Source organism: Paralichthys olivaceus, chromosome 7 (genome assembly GCF_024713975.1).
Source record: "Paralichthys olivaceus isolate ysfri-2021 chromosome 7, ASM2471397v2, whole genome shotgun sequence".
Lineage (NCBI taxonomy): Eukaryota > Metazoa > Chordata > Actinopteri > Pleuronectiformes > Paralichthyidae > Paralichthys > Paralichthys olivaceus.
In genome coordinates this window covers 1,809,896-1,830,957 of record NC_091099.1, presented here as the reverse complement: position 1 = coordinate 1,830,957, position 21,062 = coordinate 1,809,896, and the positions used below count along the sequence as shown (strand labels likewise).

General features: G+C 43.7%; 1 protein-coding gene across 2 annotated transcripts in view; it reads right to left on the bottom strand.

The window, feature by feature from the left end:
* The window catches only part of LOC109643316 (polypeptide N-acetylgalactosaminyltransferase 18-like), an 82,804-nt gene extending 62,946 nt beyond the window's left edge, over nt 1-19,858 (bottom strand). The window contains exon 1 of one of the 2 annotated variants that reach the window (XM_069528520.1): nt 19,269-19,858. In XM_069528520.1, coding sequence (XP_069384621.1) covers nt 19,269-19,518 — 250 coding nt within the window. In that variant the 5' untranslated portion in view covers nt 19,519-19,858. The remainder of the gene's footprint in view (nt 1-19,268) is intronic. The other variant, XM_069528521.1, reaches the window with a different exon arrangement.
* Nucleotides 19,859-21,062: the final 1,204 nt, after the last annotated feature.

Sequence of the window (21,062 nt, the reverse complement as noted above, 5' to 3'; positions counted from 1 at the left end):
CACAGAATGAATTTGGGGGCTTGCGTTCGCTCTCGCTCCCTGAATCATTATCCAGTTGGCAGCTGAACTAACTTCATCCTCATCTGTTCTTGGCGTTCGTCTGTCCTGGACTCAAACTTCACCAGACACAAGCATGCATTCTAAATCGACTTCTTCAGACGCCAACGATTCAAACAGAAAACTTATCAGTTCCCTGAATAAGCCAGAATAAAAACTTTTTTCATCAAGATCATTTCATCAGGGAAAATTTGAAAACGTTAAAGAGCCGCATCGACAAACTTGACCCATATCACGAGGTTTATAATAATCTGTCCAGTGGGTTTGTGGGTAATCCTGCTAACTATCAAACACACGAACACATGCAGATGGAAACACAGAGCTTTGATAAAGTTTGGCTGATGGATGAGAGAACATCTTTGTTCATCCAAACCTTCATTGGCCAAAATATGCATCATCACAAGTGAAAGAAAAGACGAAGATGAAAAAGCTGGTGATAAAAGTCTGATGTCCCTCTAGAGTTGGAACTAAGTTCTAACGTGAACAATCCTATTTATTGAAGAAGAAATAAACACAACAGCAAAGAGAAGCAAAGACGAATATCCTGAGATTTGTTTCATCAGCTTCATGAAATGTTGCCGCAAGTTTTAACGTCCACGCTGTTAATTTACCAAATAAATCACAGCACGCAGACACGTTTGTTTTTTTCCATCACAGCTGGACACAAAAAAAAGACTTGAGGGACGTTTTATACATTTTAAATTAAAGCTCAGAGAACGAGCGTCACTGTTATATATTATATTATATTCAGATGTTGTTTCTTCAGACACCCGGCTTCGAGAAAAAGATCCAGCTGCGGAAATGAGTTCTGAGAATGAATTGAGGAGGAAGTGATGAGGAGAGTCTCAGATACTCAGGTTCACTCCAGAGCTTTATTAAAACTAATCCTAAATCATGTTTATACATTAGCAGGTCTCTAAGAATGAAGTTTAACTTGTTGCTCCAGATGAGCCGGACTCTGAAATACCTGTAATCTCTGGACTGAACATCAAGTCCATCAGAAAAGGATTTTACTTCTCACTTGATTTATAACGTCGGTAAACATTCATGTCTCAGTCTCAAGTTTCAAGTCTTCAGAACAGCTCATTTTGTAAATCATGATCATTTCAAGTCAAACAGACGATGAAGCAGCGTGTGACTGACGCAGGTGACGGAGGGATCTGTACACCTCTGAACATTATGTCATCGAATCAACTAGAAACAGCATCAGCAGCTCATCAGCCATATAAACACACATTTATTTTCTGTGTCACACTAAATAAAACTCATGTTAATAAAAGACATGTTGCTTTTTCTTCTTCTCCTTCTGTGACTGATTTCACATTCCTGCCGTGACCTTGAGAACAAGTCAAACAATTAACAACGCGCTGGGAAAGATTCCAAAATACAAAATAAAGGCATTCATAAGCGTCACTGACCGAACAAAACCTTTTTTTTTTTTCCGTGGCGACATCTTTTCAGCTGCTCGAGACAAAGTCACGATAGAGAAAGAAAAAAATAAACAACGAGAAGCAAAAGTTTTCTTTTCCAACTCTCAGACCGTGAATCAAACAACAACAACACAATCATTATTCCACCACAACAGTGGGGCGGCAATGAGAAAACTACAGGGACGGACACGTCTCATGTTGAGCGCTCACGTCTCAAACAAACAAACATCACTGGGCGTTAATACGGTGTGAGCTTCACTCGGGCATGAAATCCAAAGCCCATCGCTGACGAGGCTTTAACCAGCACGGATAATAATCTGTATGGAAACGAGACGCGGAGCAACGACACACTTCAGCAGCTCAGATAACATCGGCCTCCTCCAAGTCGTGCGTTATCACATTATCATCTTGTCGTCTCCGCGGCGTGAAATCCACTCGAGAGGCAAAGCGAACAATACGGCGATGAGCATGGGCGGTGACCCGTGACGGTGAGTGAGACGAGCATATTATTATAAAAACACGAACATCAAGAGCAAACAATCTGTCACAGTTGAAAAGGTGTGGTCTTCTGAACGTTCTTTGTTTTCATCGGTGGAAATCCATCAGATGTGAAGACGAGCGGCCGACTGGGAACATACAACACATCTAATGTGAGTGATGGGTCAATTAAATATAATAACCTTAAAACTAGTAACGTGTGCAATGGTGCTCTGTTCTGTTTTAATTCCAACGTACAAGAAAGAATTCATAGAGCCTATTTCACATATCAACATTTATCTTTATAGATCTGAAAGATGATTTTGAAGAATTAACAATTGTTTATATTTTACGTAAACAATTCTAATTTATAGTTATTTATAATAGAGTTTAAAGTGTGAACCATCGAACCTCAGAGACATTTCTGTGTCCCCAGGGTTTGAGGATCTTTGGAATCATAGCGATGATTTATTTGGACTTTTGTCTCTGACGCGTCAGTTTCACTCTTCAGTGTTTCTGTATGACGTTTAGGTTTAAGGAAAAAGATTTTTAAAAGTTTAAAAGACAGAACCCGACAACCTTACGTCATCTGGACTATGTGTGATGTGATTTAATCAGATTTGACTCTCACAGGCCTGATGTCACCACGTTTAGCTTCAGATTTAATAAACTGTGACTGGTGCACGACATCACCTTTTTTTAAATGGCCCGTAAACATCAGAGCGGTGAGAGGAGCACGAATAAAGAACTGGAAATACGTCAAAGTCAGAAACGTGACGGGGTCAGTGGATTATACTTGTTCATAATGAATTAAGCTCCAAGGAGCGTAACGCTTTTCTTAAAACACATTTTCACAGGTTCATCAGTGAAAATGTAAATTTAATGTGTTTGAAATTGAACCTGCAACACAATAAAAAAAACAAAACATGAAGGGGGTCTGAATACTTCCTGAAACGCTGAACGTGAAATCAAACCCGTGTTTAAAATAAGAAAGTGACGGAGGGATGAGAGGAGCGCGAGTCAAAAATCAATGAGCGAGTTGCAAAACGAGCTTTAAGAGGATTCACATTTCCAGGGAGAATTTCATACGTGAGATATTATTTCCTTCACAAAGGGAGTGATGTCGCTGAGAAGGATTTAGCTTTTCATTTCCTCCGGTTAACAGAGCGATCAGTGTCACGATGAGCAGCGTCAAAAAGAACGTGCCCTTCAGAATAAAAGTCCATCAGATCCAAAATGTCTTACTGCCGAATCAATCAACTGCAGAAAAATCAATAAGAATCACAGAAATGATTATTATTCATATGAAGAAAGCTCGAGGCTGTCTCCCTAAAGAAATGCCTACTTTTTTATTTTGGAATAAAAAAGAAAGAAAAACCTTCGATGACGACATCTTGTGAAAATGTCTTTTTTTATTAAATGGAATCGTGACTTCTTGTCAACATGGTGTTTTTTTCCCCTCTTGTTAATTTAACTTGTTTTCCTCATCCTCGACAGCAACACGACGCATTATTTATCGTCAAAGGTGTCGAACACACGCTGAGGAAAACAAGGTGAAAATAAACTGTTCTGCTTTCAGGAGATGAGATGATCATCGTCTGTGTAAGATTCAGCGAAACAGCAGATCATCAAATCATCAAATCCTTCTGTGAGACAAATAATTTGAAAAGCGTCACACGGGATTAAAATTCAGAACAAACAAGATTCACTTCAGAGAGTGAGACACACGTGTGAAGACGACGTGTTTCGTCACTTAGAGGAAAAGCAGCTTTGTCCCACTGAGCTCACACTGATGACTGATATGAAACTGGAGTCGAGGTTCTTCACTCACTCGAGGAAAGCACAGAAATATATTTTGCTGAATTTCAAACACTTCCTTTCCCCCGCTGCCTGAAGGAGAAAAGAGCTTTAAACTTTATTGTTCTTTGAAAGCAAACGATCGATCTCCTGTTTCATCATGTTCATTACTTGTGGTGAGAGAGACAAATATGTTTTATATCTCAAAAACTTAAAAAATAAGAAATATTCTGTTCATGTTTCTATTTGTAGAAATGTTTTGGATCAATATGTCACAAACCCTGCTTCCTCCATGTTAGCAGATGGGACATGGACTGACCTACAAAGTCAAATTAAACATTAAATAACTTGTTTTATTTTCCTGGTACGTTTTTTAATTTGTTCTTTGACGCTATAAAAACAGGATGAAGCATCACAGGCAGAGACGTCCATCTTTATTTACGGTCTATGATAGAGAACACAATCACTGGTTCAACTCACAGTCTCCGTTTGATGCTTTTGTAATATTTCTATCCACAAAGAACTTCTTTATCGTATTATTATTCTTTTCCTCTTGAGTAGCAGACTTCTTATTCTTGCTGTACTGGTATTAGTGCAAATCCCCAGCATTTGGCAAGACAAGAGATTTGAGCAGGATGTCGTGTCGGAGCGGCTTCCTGCTGCCTCGGTGGAGTCTGTGCATGCTGATGTATGCAGACGTGGCCCGGTGTGTTCTCCAGTTCTGATTTGAAGTGGTAACAATGTGGACTCTGCAGAGATTTGGACAGAGAGAAAGTCGGAGCCTCATTATTAGGAAACCTCAGAGGAGCCGCCTCTGTTCTGTGATTCTGTTTGTTTAATGCTGATGAAAGCCTTGAACAAACTGATCATAAACTCAACTCCTCGTTCTCCGTCTCTGTGCTTCCATCTACTGAGCCGCGATAAAGACGAGAGCTCTGGATTGGACACGCGCCTGGAAGGTATCTCCGCTGCATCATGTGACTTTACTTTCCTCCTCAGGCACTTTATTAAAACTGAGAGAGTCGAACGAGCCGAGATGTGACCTTTAAATCCCATTCCCAGTCATAACAGACTGATTTCTTATGCATAACCCACCTCGGATGCACAATCTCCCGTTCCATCAGGTGGATGATGTGGAGCACGGCGGGTTCCAACAACAGGAAGTAAGATGGAGAGGTGGGCGGGCAGATTAGCATCAGGAGGTTCTGACCTTTTCAGGTTTTGAGTCTTGGGAGAAGAAAAGATTGATGCTCTCATCACAACGATCTCTGCTGGAAAGATGGAGATCTCGGAGAATGACGGAAACAACCGTGCAGACGCTGACAATGAATTCAACCAAGAGGTCTCCATATTTTAAAACACCTGGGAAGTTCTGTTCCTGCACACGAACATGAAAAACTGTGGGTCTGTACAAGAAGATGAGTTAAAGAATCTCTTTCAGTCACAGAAGTTAATATTACAATACAAGTTCAAAGATGGCGGCGTCATGGCGGCTCAGTTAACTGACTCTCCGTCTCTCGCCCTAATCTCTGCTGCCTCGCTCTACTGCGAAAACAATTTAACCTCAGAAACAAAAGGTCCCGTCAACAAATCAAAATGTGTCATCTGCATATTCATGAAACGCTTTAACCGTGTGACGTTATATTTATATGTATGTGGAGTCAATTGGAAGAGAAACCTTGTATGTGGGTGTGATATTTAAAAATATAGGAAGCACAGATGTGGAGTAAAATCCTCGCAGGGCTGCGACTCAGCCAAACAGAAAATCTGAATCTGCTCGTATAGAGGAAATGGAAAATGGCCCCAAGAAATTTTCCACTTCATGAAATTCTGGTTTGATTCTGGAGATTTTTTTTTCTCGCTGCAACCCGAGCAACAAAATGAGCTTTAGACTTCAACCTTTTCAAATAACTGCTTCACAGAGAGTTGAGGAAATTGTGCAGTGTTTATCCGCTCTGTTGAGACGCTGAGAAAACAATAAAGAGGCAGAGGAGAGAGGGAAGCGCTTCCTCCAGGCGCGCAGCCCGACATTAAAGCAACAGCAGTTCATTACTGAGCTTAAGCAATGTCGCCTCCTAACGCGGAATAAAAACGCAGGCAGCGCAAAGACTTCTGGGAATATACACACTACTTTGCATGGACGCTGACACACACACATGCATTACAGAAGCAAAAGAGACACCCTGCTGTTCGCCCAGGGGGGGGGGGGGGGTAGCGTGTTTGTGTGTGTGTGTGTGTGTGTGTGTGTGAGTTGTTCTCAGCTGAGCCGGCATGATTTCTCTCCCTGAAGAAACAAAACTCCTGTGATGGACTAATTTCTCCTGTTGCTGCTTCAAACGCACGCATCTGCATAACTGCGCTGCAGGTGTGCAGGCGCATGTTTCAACATGTGTACAACTGCATCATTCACACACACAAACACAAACACACACACACACACAGACACACACACATACAAACAGAGAGAGAGAGATACACTGACCTCTTTCATACATTCCCATGAGACATTAATATGGATAAAAAGAGAAAAGAACAATGTTTACTCAGGTTCGGAGGGAGTGAGAGTGTGTGTGTGTGTGTGTGTGTGTGTGTGTGTGTGTGTGTGTGTGTGAGTGTGTGTGTGAGTGTGTGTGTGTGTGTGAGTGTGTGTGTAGTACTGCTCTGTAATCTGCTCTCTCAGGACCCTTGGGGAAGTGGAATTGCAACACCTGATTATCTCCGAGCCCCAGCATCAACCAGAAAGGTAATTCTCCAGAGACAGATTGAAACTCTCTCTCTCTCTCTCTCTCCCTCTCTTATTTTCAATTCCTCCGCTGTCCCTTTCTTTCTTTTATCTTCTTTCTGGATCTCACACACACACACACACACACACACACACACACACACACACACACACACACACACACACACACACACACACACACACACACCTCTCTTCTTCTCAGCACCTCTGTGTCTCTCAATCCGTTTATCCTCTCGATGCCTCCTCCTACTAGTCTCTCTCAATTATCCCCATCCCCCACGTCCCCTCCTGTCTTTCTCGCCTCCACTCCTCCTTCCTCCTCCTTCCTCCTCTCTTTCATCATTCTGTTTGAAAGGCCTGGTGGTTTTTGACGATGATTGCTGCTGAGAATTTTCCATCACTGGCGTAATTCTGCAAACTCTGCTGCCATTTCCTTTCCTCAGACTGCTGCACGCTGCAATCAGAGGAAATACTCAGCTAAAGGATCTGGGAACAAGCGGCTTTTGTGTTTCATTTGCGAAGCCTTGCAGACCCGTGCTCTGCCGAGGTTCTGCTGCCGGGTTAAATTTCTCTTCTCTTCCTCCTGAGTCTAGAAAAGTTGCAGTGATTTCAGATCCACGTGTGCACAGAGGTTGCATTGTGTCCCTCTGAGTGAGTGACAGCTAATGAGGCAGAAGTGGGTGAAGCCGCCCGGAGCCGAGTCGCTGCAGCAACAATGAACTTTACAAAGCTGCACCTCGCTTCATTTCAGTTCCATTACATTCGATCATCGCCACGTTTACGCTCGAATGAGTCTGATCATCCAGAACTCATCTGTGAGGAGGATTTGAAACTTTTCTTCAAGTTCAGTTTGTGTTCTTTTGTCTTTAGACATGAGCAGCTCCAATGCATTTTATTATTATTATTATTATTATTTGTTAAACTATTTATTTTTAAACGTGTCGTACAAAAACTACAGACTTGATGTGCAAAGACCTTAATGCTTCACTCTTCTGTCTCTTATTGTTCATGCTTTAAAAAAACTGTTAATCCTCATGAGGTTTTACCACTTTTTAATTAGCCAAGAGTTTTTCCTCTTTTTTTTCCTAGTAGAATTAGCAGGTGTTGCATGTCATTTGTGATTTGAGGGAAATATTAATAAAACTACATTCAGACTGAAATAGTTTGAGGTCTGACTGTAGCAGATAAGAAGAGTCTCCGTTTCCTCTCTACACCAGAAGCACTGGAGCGATGTAACGTGCCGCTATAATCACCATGATAAATCGAACATAACCAGCGATGCTAATGGGGTCATTCATTTAGCTAATTAATGCACTGATTAGAAAATATTTCAGAGTCTGCACATAACTTGTTGGTAGCGTTTAGTTGAGCTCTGTAACCTCGAGTACAGTCGGAGTCTGAGGGACATTAGTGTTTCCTCATTAAAAACCTGACGCAGGATGTGGAAAAATAAAACCCTTGAGGGAGAAAGAAAAAAAAACAGAAACTCAGTTGGTGACGACAAAACATTGTGCAGGGAAATGTTTCTGTGCAGAAGTGATGATGGTGTAGAGTGAGAGCAGACAAACTGTAGACGGCTGAAGTTAAAGAGTTCCATGTTCCAGCGGTCTGTCGTTTGTCCAGCTGCTGACATCTGGACCTGCACGTGTTCTACTACTCGACCAAACCTCAACGAACCAGCAGACGAAGAAGAGAAAAAAAGTTTTACGTCAGAGTGATGGACATAAGTTGCGTCTTACCTCGGATGTTTTGTTACGATGAACTTTATTTTATTTAACTACGACAAAGCTGCTAATTCAACGTCTCTGTGTCACTTTGAAATGATTCCTGACACCATGGGTTGTAGCACACCCATGCCTGATCTTTTCAAAATAAAAGCTCTGCAATCGTAGCTTGTAATAAAGCCAAATAAATAAAAACACTTTGATGGCAGCTTTTGTATCAGAGAATATTTTTGCTTCATTTCTAGAGAGTGGGAGGAAGTGGAGACGCACCATCCGTCTTTATTTCCATGATCTATTTACTACGTGATTTATTTCTATGATCACAGTGAATCATACAGTTTAACTAAAGCCTGGTTACAAACCAAAAAAGGAAGAAGTCACAGTAGTTTGACTTTATGGGACGGACATTTTCTGATAAGAGAGGAACCGTGTCCTCTTCTGAATTCATTTTTTGAAAATATGCAGAGCTCCATCTTGTCCTCCTCCAGCAGACTGAGGCCCGAGCCACTGTAAAGATACAAGATAAGCATTCATTGAGCGATGGGACGTGGGATATCCTCCAGGCCAAAGGCGGTCGATAATCAAACGCTATCTTTGATGTAGCAGAGCGGCTGGAAGGATCAGAAGAGAGGGAGGGTTCGCTGAACAGCCTTTGGGCCGATGCAGGCCTCAGATGGCAGAGAGCGACAGTGGGTGGCAAACTCACATCTTAGATAATCTTCCCAAAGCACAGGGAGAAAAAACGGCTTCTGTATTTGGGCCATGTGACGCAGGACGCTGAGTCTAACGGCTCTCAGAGCTGCAGCGGAGCAGCTGTGTGCCATGAACTCAACTGCTCCTTCAGACTTCTGTCTTCCAGGTGAGGGACAGAAGACAAATGTGTTCTCACCAACATTTTTCATATTTTCCACATTTCCTCTGCAGTGACTCATGACTTACGGTTCGCTGTTTCTTCATTTTACTTAAAAGCACCTTGGATTTAAGTTTATAAATGTTTCCTGTCCGTTGGGTAACGAAAACATTGAATGTCAAGAATGTAAAGGGCTTCAGTCAGATGAGTTTATCTTTGTACCTGTTGAACTTTAATGACTGAGCAACAGACGATGTGCAAGACATCCAGATGTTGTAGGAGTTTGTCCCATGACCTCAACGATAACCTCTCCCCCGACAGGAAGCTGCAGCATGTGACCTGAAGCAGTTTAGCGGGAGGGCAGCAGCAGTACATCTCCCAGCTGTCTGGCACATCGCTGTGATCCAACATGACAGATTCAGGGGGGACCAGAGGTAACGATGATTAAAGAAGACAGATTCATCCGCTGGTACAAATCTCGCAGTCCGACAAGCCTCCGGCGTTCCACCACACCGCTGCTGTGACGGGCCTGCGGATACTCCATCAGTCCACTTTCACGGCAGCGGAGACACCAGACAGAACAGAAGTATCGTGAAGTTGTGTCCACACTCCTACACTCAGTTCACACTGAGCCTGAGGCAGTGAAGAGCAGACACTGCTCCACACACTGTGACAGTGACAAATGTGTTCGGTAAAGTATGTGACAATGTCATACTAGTAAACGCCTGCTTCACTAATTGAAATGAAAAACACTGGAGGGGTGATGCGTTCCCTGTCTGTGCATTACACTATAGCCTATATGCACCATAATTATATATATGTACCCCCACAAGCTCTCTAACTTTCTTGTGTTGTTTGTTCATAGTAGAGCCGAGTCCTTCTCTCTCTGTCACAGTCACACTGACCATTGGCAGCAGCAGGAGAAATCCCTGCCCAGGTCCGTGGCCTGTTAAAACACCCTTTACGTTTTTAACCATCCGTGGCAGACAGGGAGGATCCAGCATCAGCTCTGTAGATACCGTGTTCACTGTGTCTGTTCATGAGACAAGCAGATACAGTTCTCAACAGACAGACCTCAGCTGAACACGTCCATCGACCTGTAAGAGTTATTTTGCAGACACGAACGTCAAAGTCGTTGTGGAGAGCCCAACCCAACCACAATTCACATCTTACCTAACCTCATCCAGGACCTCAGGCATTACATTGTGCCTCATTGCTTCAGTTCCTATGAGGTTTACTGGTCCTCTCAAGATCAGTGTTAATGCTGGAGAAGATTCTACAGAGGAAATAAACACACACTCACATTCAAACATCTGTTGCCGCTGGTAATAACCAGTGTTTCAGTCACAAGTTAAGATCATGTTCTCTTTTTTCAGAGCAGGAACTTTCCACCTCATTCGTCTTTTTCCATCTTCCGCCCCCTGCTGGTCTTAATTCTGCCAGACTTACCGTCTCTGCTGATGCCAACATCATCAGAGATTCACTTTCAGCTCCCCGAGTCTGTCCCCGTGCTTTCACTTCCACTGCCCTGCAGCTAAATACCAGCTTCCTTCTCTCGGGGAGTGCCGTTACTCACAGTCACATTTCCCCCAACGCAGAGATAAAGTGGAGGCAACACGCAGACAACTTTCTGAGCTGTAACCATCGTTATCGTGCCGATGGAAAGTTGGTGAGATGGAACCTGAGGCCTTTCTTCAAACTCTCTGTGGGTTTGTGTCATTTTTAACAATTTGCAGAAAAATATGTTTTAAACTATTTTAGTGTTTTTGCAGCGTTTAGAGTTTTATGAGGGTTAGGGTTGTCCTTGGTCATGAAATCCATTCGACTGCTCTCAACCACATCACAGGGTCCTGGATGAAAACTCAGTGTGAAGAGTTTCCTTTGTTTCCTGCAAGAATCGGCAAACAGCATGGTCCCTGAATGCACCGCCGACATTTTCCTCTACCCGTGTTGTGGCCACTCCACAGGATCCAGGACATGATGCGAGTCAGATCAGCTCGGCACATCTGGTCCCAAACCAGATCTGCACACTATCATGGATCTGAAATTCAGATATATATATAAATATATCTAAAACATGTATATAAACACACCACAGTGATGCTCTGACTGTCAGGGTCACACTTCGCCTCAGAAACATTACCACTGCCCTTTGAATTACTTATGAAACCAAAGTAAAGCGATGACTCTTCATGCTTCATTCTCTCTTTCTTTTCCTGAGGCCGATCCAGCGTTTCAGAAACGCTCTTTCAAGACGAGAGCTGACACCAGATGGGTCAGACGTTTCCTGCAGAACCCCAGATGACAACTTCACGAGGCTTACAGCCGCCGAGTCTTCCCAAAGCCTTGCGTGACGGGTTTAGCCGAGGGACGGCGCAGAGGAAAGCGCCCCTGCGGTGCGTCGTAATGCAGCCTCAAAGAAACACTGCAGGATCTGGAAGACAGTGAGTGACAGTGGCGTCTTCACTTAATGTGAGGCTCCGTGTTGGACACGTCATGTGAAATGTGAACGGGCGCCGCAGTGTTGTCATCAAGAGGGAGTCTTATCCTGCAGGTGATGAGAGCTTTCAGCGACGACCAGAGGACGGAACGAGAAGTCGAGTGTGTGTGTTCATGTGTACAGTGACATGTTGGATCTCTGTCAACCCGCTCCTCAGTTTGTTTTGTGTAGACAATGTGGTACAACATGGAGACACAGTGAAAGAGGTTCTAAACACAAGTATTCTTAGTTTCTGGGGATTAAACACTAATAAAAAACTAGATATCCTTCACACTGGACATTTAAGTAGAGACTGTCTGCAGGGAAACGTCTCCTGAGTCTGACTTTTACATTGTTGTGGAGTTTTAATATATTAAAACTATTGACTAAATAAAATTGAAACTGCTGTTGGTGTAAAACGAGAACAAATAAAAGTGTCTATGGGGGATTCTGGAACGACCTGATGACAGTAAACTCGTGTGATAACCATTTATGTAAAAGCACCTGAGGAATGGTTGTTATCAGTGTGGAGTCAGCTGCATCCATGAAGCCTTCAGGATGAATATAATGCATATTTCAGAGAGATAACGCTGGTGTGGAGACACAGAATGTGTCTGCAGAGTCTTAACGCCACGAGCCAGATGCTGTGCTCCACCTGATACGTTTCTCTACATAAGATCAAATCATACAGCCCCCGAAAGAACGGTGCTGTTGTTTGTGTCTGTGCAAACAATTAAAGACGAAAAAAGAGAAACAATACGAGCAGCTGGAAGTTACACATTCACAAACAGGAAGCCACAATTTCAGATTTGAAATCCCAAAGACACAAACGTCAGATTCCATCTCAGCATTGTGGCTCCGGGACGGACGGAGCTTTGCTTCCTATGGGACGGTGATAAGAATTAACCCAAGTCGTCCATGTGGGCGTCCTGGCTGATGAAAGTGATACTCATGAGACTTCATCTCCAGGATTTCTCTCACTCGTATCTCTCTTGACTTTCACTTCTTCTGCTGAACCCAGAAACTTTACCTGTATTTCAACCAGTGAAACCTTTTTCTAAACTTAGCTGCTTTACTTCAGTAGCAAAGTCCAGGGCTGCAAATTCCCCCCCCTGTACTTCCTGGACCGTCAGAAAATACTACCCCTGAGAAATACAGTAACGGAGCTAAGTTTAGAACATGGTTCCTCTGGTTGAGACGCAGGTAAAGTTTCTGAGTTCCTAAAAAAAGACTCCTGGGTTCAGGAGAAGAACTGAACGTCCACGGAGAAACACGTCAGCCTGAGGCAGAGAGATTCTGCAAAACCAAGAAATCAGGAATCCAGGATTTTTGTTGTTACTGTGTGAAAGTTTCATGACGCAGGTTTAAAAAAATGTTTTATTTGTTACTGTTAGGATAAAGTTAGGATGAGCAACAATTCTTCCCAAAGTCATATGAAATAAAAATATGCTAAGGTTGTAAAGCTTCAACTGAATATGATAGTTTACATCATGAATTACTCCGTCCGCAAAACTCTTTGAGCCAAGAAAGTGATTTTTAAAAATTCACCCCTTTGTCTTTATTTACACCAAAATGTGATGGGTTCTTTCTTGGCTCATTTCCTGTCTGTCCACCAGGGGACCTGGAACCTCCTTGTTTGGCTGAAAAAGTAATTTACTTGACATATTTCATCATGTCCAGTTAAACGAGGACGGTGGTTCTGAGATCAATGAGAACATTCTGGATCCCGTCTTACAGATCTGCTGCATCTTCCACTAATCACGGGTGTGAATTCCCCTGAAACACGACTTTATAATCCTTCCGTCACCGATCGGAGCTGTTTGAGGAAGGTGCTGACGAAAGAGACATTTCTAAAATTGGGAGCATCACACCTCCTCCAGAGAGAGCAGATGGAAACATTCACAGGAACAGATATCACTCTTCATTCCATGTGTAGTGAAGCTGCGTGAGAGGACGATGACATCGTTCAACACCGATGAGGATGATGTGATATTTCATTCAGTTTCACGAGTCTCTGTAGTTTCATCCTCAATCTCCGTCACTCTCAACTAGAAGGTCACTGACATGTGGAGCCTTCAGTCAGTGCCATGTTCTCGTGCACCGGTGTGTTACTCTGCTGCTGCGGCCTGGACCCACTCATGCAACGATACACATGCTCTATAGAGAGGCCATGACATCCACATCCCATCTCACACCATAGTCATACATGTTTGATGACACAACAGACATGCAACATACACTGTAATGCACACGCACACACACACACACAGAAGTCCACGCTCCTCCAGTTCAGCAGACTGTCAACACGGATCAACTTGCGTTGACTCATAAAGAGGCGACTAAAAATAAGACTCGTACTTGGCAGGATAGAAATAAACAATGCAGAACAGATCAAAACACAGCAGCACATGTGAGGAGACAGATCCTCGCGTTCGAATCGAGGCCACGGATCCATTTTGTGCCTCAGAAACAATCGTTCTCGTGCTTTTAATCGCGAGACTCACATCTACGCAGCCTCGCCGAGCAGGAACGAATGGCTGTGAACGAATGGCTGTGAACGAATGGCTGTTAGAATATGCCGGAGGTTCCTCACCGAGCCTCAGCACAGCCGGCAGTGAAACATGGCACCAGCCGGAGGAGCCACCTGACACCACAGCACATCTCATTACCGCCGAGCTAACGGAATGGAAACGATTCTACATCCAGTCAAAGTGTTGGGAATTAAGAATTAAGATAAGAGATAATCCTTCGTGAGGGACATTTGCTGTTCTGCAGCAGCAAGGGGATAAAAACATGCAATATAAATACAGAGAAATATGAAGATAAGAATATTTACAATGTTGTAAACAATTAAGACATGAAGAAATATAAAGAGTTAACACTTGGGCCTCTGCAGTAAATGTTCCTCCAGTCTATTTTTCTTTGTATTATCAAATGCTTCATATCCAACAAACTGTACAAGTCGATAAACGCTCATAACTGATAAAAGTACTGAAACTGTCTTGTAAATTTTAAAAAATATGTTTTTTCCGTCAGATTTCGTTACAAAAAAAACACATAAAACAAATTGATCCGAAACATTTCTCAAGAGAAAAACCGGAAAATAATATTTCTCAACACTCAGTAAGTTATTTGAACCATGTAATATTGAGATATGGACATGATGTCATCAGGCATCATCGACATGTGAGGGTTATAATCATGATATTTTTGAGGACTACAAAACTACAGATGTCAACATGGGACACTTTTAAATTACGGGTCATTCGTGACCCGGATGTTTGGCCTCTTCCACAAAGTTGAAGCCTGCTTATGTTTTTTGTCGGCTTGTGTGTTTTTAAATGTCGTCACTGCGGAAATGGACCCGAGGACCAAATCTGTCAAGAGCTGCCAGAGTCACCGATGATCAGGACGGAGACAAAGACACAGACTGAAAAATGCTCAGTGACAATCTGACTGTTTCCAGGAGGGAGAGAACGTGACGGCAGAATTTAAATCCCACACGTTGACATTCTGCTCAAGTGTTTCATGTTTCGCTTGTTCGAGTTATGAAAGCTCGGGGTATGTTTCCCAACAGGACGGGTTCGATTCTTCAAAGAGAAACAGAGGTGTGTGTGTGTGTGTGTGTGTGTGTGTGTGTGTGCGTGTGTGTGATCATCTCATACTCAACCCAACAGGACGATTCTGAATCAAACTACAAAGAAACACGGCACGAACATGGAACCTGAGCGAGCTGCTGTGTAAGGTCAGAGGTCGAACACGTCAACACGTCAGCAGCTCATCGGTTCATTCAGAGTGAGAATGAAACACAACTTGTGTCTCTTTGTTTGTCGCAGCCATCGGGAGCTCAACAGGATGTGTGAGGATATATACCCATGATAGATCGGTACAATGGGGCTTTGATGGAAACTCAGAATTACACCTGCTCCGAGACCTTGGGCTCCGAGACCTTGGGCTCCGAGACCTTGGGCTCCGAGACCAGGAGCTACACAAAGTCATCAGGGAGAGAAGAGGAGGCCGGCGTCTGAAGGCGAGACAGGAGTTGGGGAGCCAGCAGCTCCTCAGGAAGGCGATGACTCTGCAGCGAACCAGACGAGCGCTGGTGGACGCCCACAGCCGAGCAGGTTTAAAGTCGATGCAGCACTGATGTAAAGTTCTGTTCTCGTATGAAGTGAATCACAAGTGAAGCTCCAACGTCGCTCAGCAGAGCTCAAGCCTCCGTCAAGATCCAACGTGTTCTTTAAATTCAAACACACACCGACAAGTCCAGGGACATTTAGTGCTTAAGATCATTGTTAATATATTTACGTAACACTCGTGTATTTGTATGCATGTGTATTTATATTCATCTGTTCTGTGTGTGTGTACCTGCGGGTAGTTGCAGCTGCTGCTCGTTTCCAGATTCTCTTCTCGAACTTGTTTTAATGTTTATGATGAACTTATTCAAACTGCTGGCAAAGAGAATTCTGGTCATTTTTCATTTGTTCTTTGTGTCTCTACAGTTTTTTCACTCTACTTCTCTATTAGTGTCTCTTTGTGTTATTCTGAATTTTAAATGTTTGTGTTCTGCCTCTGGTGTTTCCTCATTGATAATTTATAAGATTAATGACGGAGTTTCTTCAGTTCCTGTTGGTTCTGACTGTTTTATTTATAACAAAGTTATTTATTGCTCTATGGACGACTCGGGGGGGTTGTTTCCTGAAAAGTCTTATAGAAATAAATTCTGATTGAAGTATTGATTGATTGATTGATGGGGGCGGAAGGAAGAGTCGCGGGAAGAGAGATGTAACAACAGAGACTAATGGAGAAGACGGGATATAAGTCATCTCTGTCTTCTACCATCATGACGTTACAGTAAGATGGACGAGCTGACGGCTCTCGTGATGATTCAAGTTTTATGTTTCACAGGAAGATGCTCCAGTCGTTAACAGCTTTCTGACGGGTCGGCCGGACAAGAAGGAATTCAAAAGCAGGAAGAAAATATGTGGAGGGTTTTCTGTGATCGCAAATAACACTTTGAACCGTTAGCCGAAGTAGCTACAACCACGGTACATTTCCAGAGAGTTCTCACGCACTAAACCCACAAACCACGGCCTGTAGCTAAAGATGGACGACGTGACAGTCGCCACAAAGTGAAGCCAAATCAGCTTGATCTCCCCCTGGTGGCTGGTTGCAGTATATTCCATACATGGTTGTTTTTGAGGACTTCTTCACAGCAGCTGGCTCCAAGTTCATCATCAAAATATGATATTGTTCGTATATTTCTGGATCGTGGGAGGAAGTGGAGACATTATTCATCTTTATTTTTTAGTCTATGACGTCAACAGTTGTGACATCATCCATTCCAAACTCCATATTTCTATTTGCTTACGGTGTATTTATTATTCTAACTATTTTTAAGTTGTTCTTGTCTTAATACTTTTTATTTTCTCTTTCCAAACTGCAATTGGGTTTTTTTTTTTTTCTGATTCTGAGTCAACACCAGTGAAAGGACTGTTATCAAGTTTTTTTTCTAAAATCTAAATTCAGTTGTATTTTCTCTGCAGCTCTCTCACGGCTGAATTATCCTCATTCAGACCTGCAGCTCTGCTCTGCAGTCTGGTCTTTTTGTATCAGTGACAAAGCATAAACACATAAACACATCAGCCCCTGGCTGATAATGTAATCTGGCACCGGCTCCGAGGAGCGATGCAGTGTAGGAGAGTGTGCCTGGCACTCCGAGGGATACATTTACTCACCCGCTCTCACCCCACAGCCTATACAGATTCTATTAGCATGTCTGAACGGCTCACATCACTCTGCCTCTCTCCGTGTTAATGACGAGCGGGTTCGGCATCATACAAACATCTGTCTGCACAAAGAGGATCTGAGGCTCCGCAGCAGAAAACATGTTTAAATCAAGTGTGAGGAAAAGTTTTCATCTTCTCCAATTTACATCTGAAACGTCTGCTGCTCATGTGGACGCTACAAACTGTTAAACCCCTCCAGTTTGGACACAGCGCCCCCTGTTGTAAACTGACACTCTGACCTGACACACATCTGGATTTATGACAGATTCGACCTGAGCAGCAGCGGAAAAGATGAAGGTGACGTTTGAAAGAAGATAAACTTGTCACAGACATCGATGATTTAACTAATCTGACTAATCTAACTGGGCAATTCTCGTTTTCTGTGTTAATTTAGTATCTTAGATGTACAAACCTCTTACACTGTATATGTTCTGTTTTATACATCACTCCAATATGTGTTGTTTTAACATGTTTAATAAATTATTACTTTATCTGAGTGTCACTATCCCCTTCGGCTCCAGCGTTAATCGTCTCACTGCATATTTCTCCCTAAATCCTACATTCAGTTGGAGGATCATGCAATGTCCCATTTATCTGAGGATAAAGACAGAGTTTGTCCCACTTTTTCAATTTGTTGACTCACTGAGGACGATAATTAAAATATGGAGGAGCCAGACAGAAAACTATTGTGGTCAATGAACAGAACTGACAGTGAACAGACTAACCGGAAGGAAACGTTTGTCCAGCTCTGACCTGATTACTGTTGTTCAGACAAACGACCTAATCTGATTTCTCAATTTAGGCTGGACTTTAAGATTTGCCCAGCGGAGGCTGAAAATGGGGCGATGATACAAATACAAATTAAAATGGGACACTGGCTGTCAGTGGATTTGATGCTGTGTCTGTGCGGGAACTTAAGTCCTCATGAAAACGTTTCTCTTTTGTCCTGTGAGACGATTAATCCACGAATGTTTGACCTCCTCTGTACGAACTGATGTCCGAGCAGAGTTCAGGCTGTTTCCACGTCAACCTGCCGAAGACGGAAAGTGTCTTCTCGGTCCGGAGACCTGCTGAGACGAGCAGGATTTATGACGTCACAAGAAGTCGATGAAGAAATCATTTCTGATCTGAATCTAAACAACAGAACTGAACTGTTTGTTTGTGTTCCCACACTCAACATGTTCAATATGCAACGATATAAACTCAGAATAAGAAAAATAATATATAAACAATCACTAATTGTTGCGTGTGTTCAATGCCAGAACAACTAAATGTCAGTAAAACGCTCTTATCAACAGATACCCATATAGCAAACATAGTTTTGTCCCAGATTTGTCCCACACTGCATCCGGCCCACAGACCACGTGGAACGATCCGCTCCAGTTTGCCAGATCTGGACCACGAGGAAGCAACAACAACAACCAGACATGAAGGTGGCCCCAAGTTCTTCTGTGCTATTTGAGCCATATTCAGTTTTTACCACTCATCCATTTTGTTTGGGCCCAGAAGCGACGCATCGCTGCCTGATGTGGCCCACATCGGTTTACTATCTCAGGAGTATCATCTGCCATCATGTGGATGAATCATTTACAAAAGCGCGGAGGAGGTGAAACCGGTTTAAATGTTCCACCTCAAGAGTTTGTCTTTTAACTGAGTTCATCAATCATCGGTAATGTGACATTTATTTCCTGATGATTATTTCTATCGACTGGTTTCAAAGTTAATATCTTGATGACTTCGCTGTAATTAAAATGGATTTTCTGTTTTTCAGCGAACTGATTAATGGACACGTGACATCATCGTCCTCCAGCAGGGACATGGAAATGTAAAATGCTGTCACTTTTCTCTGGAGGCTCCTTCACGACCATGGAAATCAAACACTGACGTGACCTTTGAGCAGCCCCCCCCCCACCACCACTGACCTTTAATGTGCTCGTTGACCACGCTCTCCAGTCGGTCCAGTCTCTCCATAATCCTCAGGGTTTCTCCTTTACCGTCCTCCTCCAACTTTCTCTGCGCCTCGTCGCCGCCGCCGCTCTCCGCAACTTTGTGGCCGCCGTTGGCCACGTAGTTGGTGATCCAGCCGACGTACAGGAGGCACACGATGTTGGTCATGCCGCTGAGGATCACGCACGTCGACACCAAAGTTTTAGTTCTCCGTGAGCACAGCATCGCGACATCCCTCCATGGGCTCCTGCAGGTGCCGGGCGCGCTCGGGCAGGTGGATCGAGGACGCGCCGGAGGAACAACGTGCCAACAGCGGAGCGACGCTGCGGGTCAGTGCGCATCCGTGCGCTCAGGTCCCGGCTCAGGCATCGCACAAACACGACCCCGGAGGATTTATTTTTTTCTTTTAACGCTTTTCTTTATCCGGCAGCATGAATAATATCTGTGGGGAGATCAGAGAGGATCAGGAGGAGGTTCTCCCGCTGAGCAGCCGGCGACTCAGGCTGCGCTCAGCCGCTGCAAAGCTGTCACACTCCGCGCAGCAGCCGCCGCCTCCTCCCGCCAGCCTGGAGCCCTCACCCAGACCAATGGGAGGGGAGGGGGGTGGGGTCTGCACGGTTAATGCCGCCCCCCCCCCCACCCTCACAGCTGGACCTCGAGGAGGGAGGAGGGGGGAGGAAGAGGAGGGAGGTTTAGTGAAAATATAACAGGTGCCTTCATCCGAGGTCTGTGGTGTGTGCGTAAAAGTGTGTGTTTGTGATGTTTAAACCGTGTGTGTGTGTGTGTGTGTGTGTGTGTCTTACTCTTAGGATCAGAGCTTTAATGGATGTGTTGTTGGGGTGAGATGTGAGTTGTGATGAGGTTAAGTTTAGAGCAGGTCACAGTTCACGTTGTGTCTCTCTCCATTAAACATATGTTGCCTGTGAATGAACAGAACCTGCCGGCGAGAGATAAGATTCTAACGCCCGGAGGCCTCAAGGTTTCTATTTTGACCGCTCGGGAAAAAACATCGGCTCACGGTTTATCAACAATCATTTGCAGATAGCTGTTAACAGAGATTTGCCAGAAATATTCCACACAAAAAGTATCTGTTGTTTTTGGGGCAGAAACATTGGACTCGTGTGATGAAAGAGAGAAGTCCGACTGCAGCACTTGTAGAGATTGTGGGTAAATGAGTGTGTGTGTGTGTGTGTGTGGGGGGGGGGGGGGCATGTAAAGCTGAGGGAGGCTCATGTGACTTTTCTCCAAGAGGAAAAAGGTCACACTAACTTTTTATCCTTTGTTTTTCCTCAGTTTTAACTACTAGCCTCCAGATCCGGCACAAGATTAACTTCATCAGTCTGAAGGAAACTCGTCCTGGGCTCTTCACTCGTGCACAGAATAAAGAGAGGAACAGTTTCTTGAGGCACATTAGACTCACAGAGGATGTGCAGAAGAACACACACGAACACATTCTTTCAACTTTGTGCCAGGTTTGAAGCGAAAACCTCTTGAGCGCCCCCTGGTGGCCCAGTATACCCGAGGTGTTAGTTTACCTAATGACTGTGGTGGTAACTTTTGTCAGATTTACAAATATTGATGTAGAAACTAGAAGCTGTCGATGCAGTTTCCTTTCAGTGTTGATTTGTTCATGAACACACACACACACACACACACACACAGACACACACACACACACACACACACACACACACACACACACACACACACACACACACACTGCGACCACCTACCTGAGAGCTAAAGTAACTTCAGAGCTTCACACCATC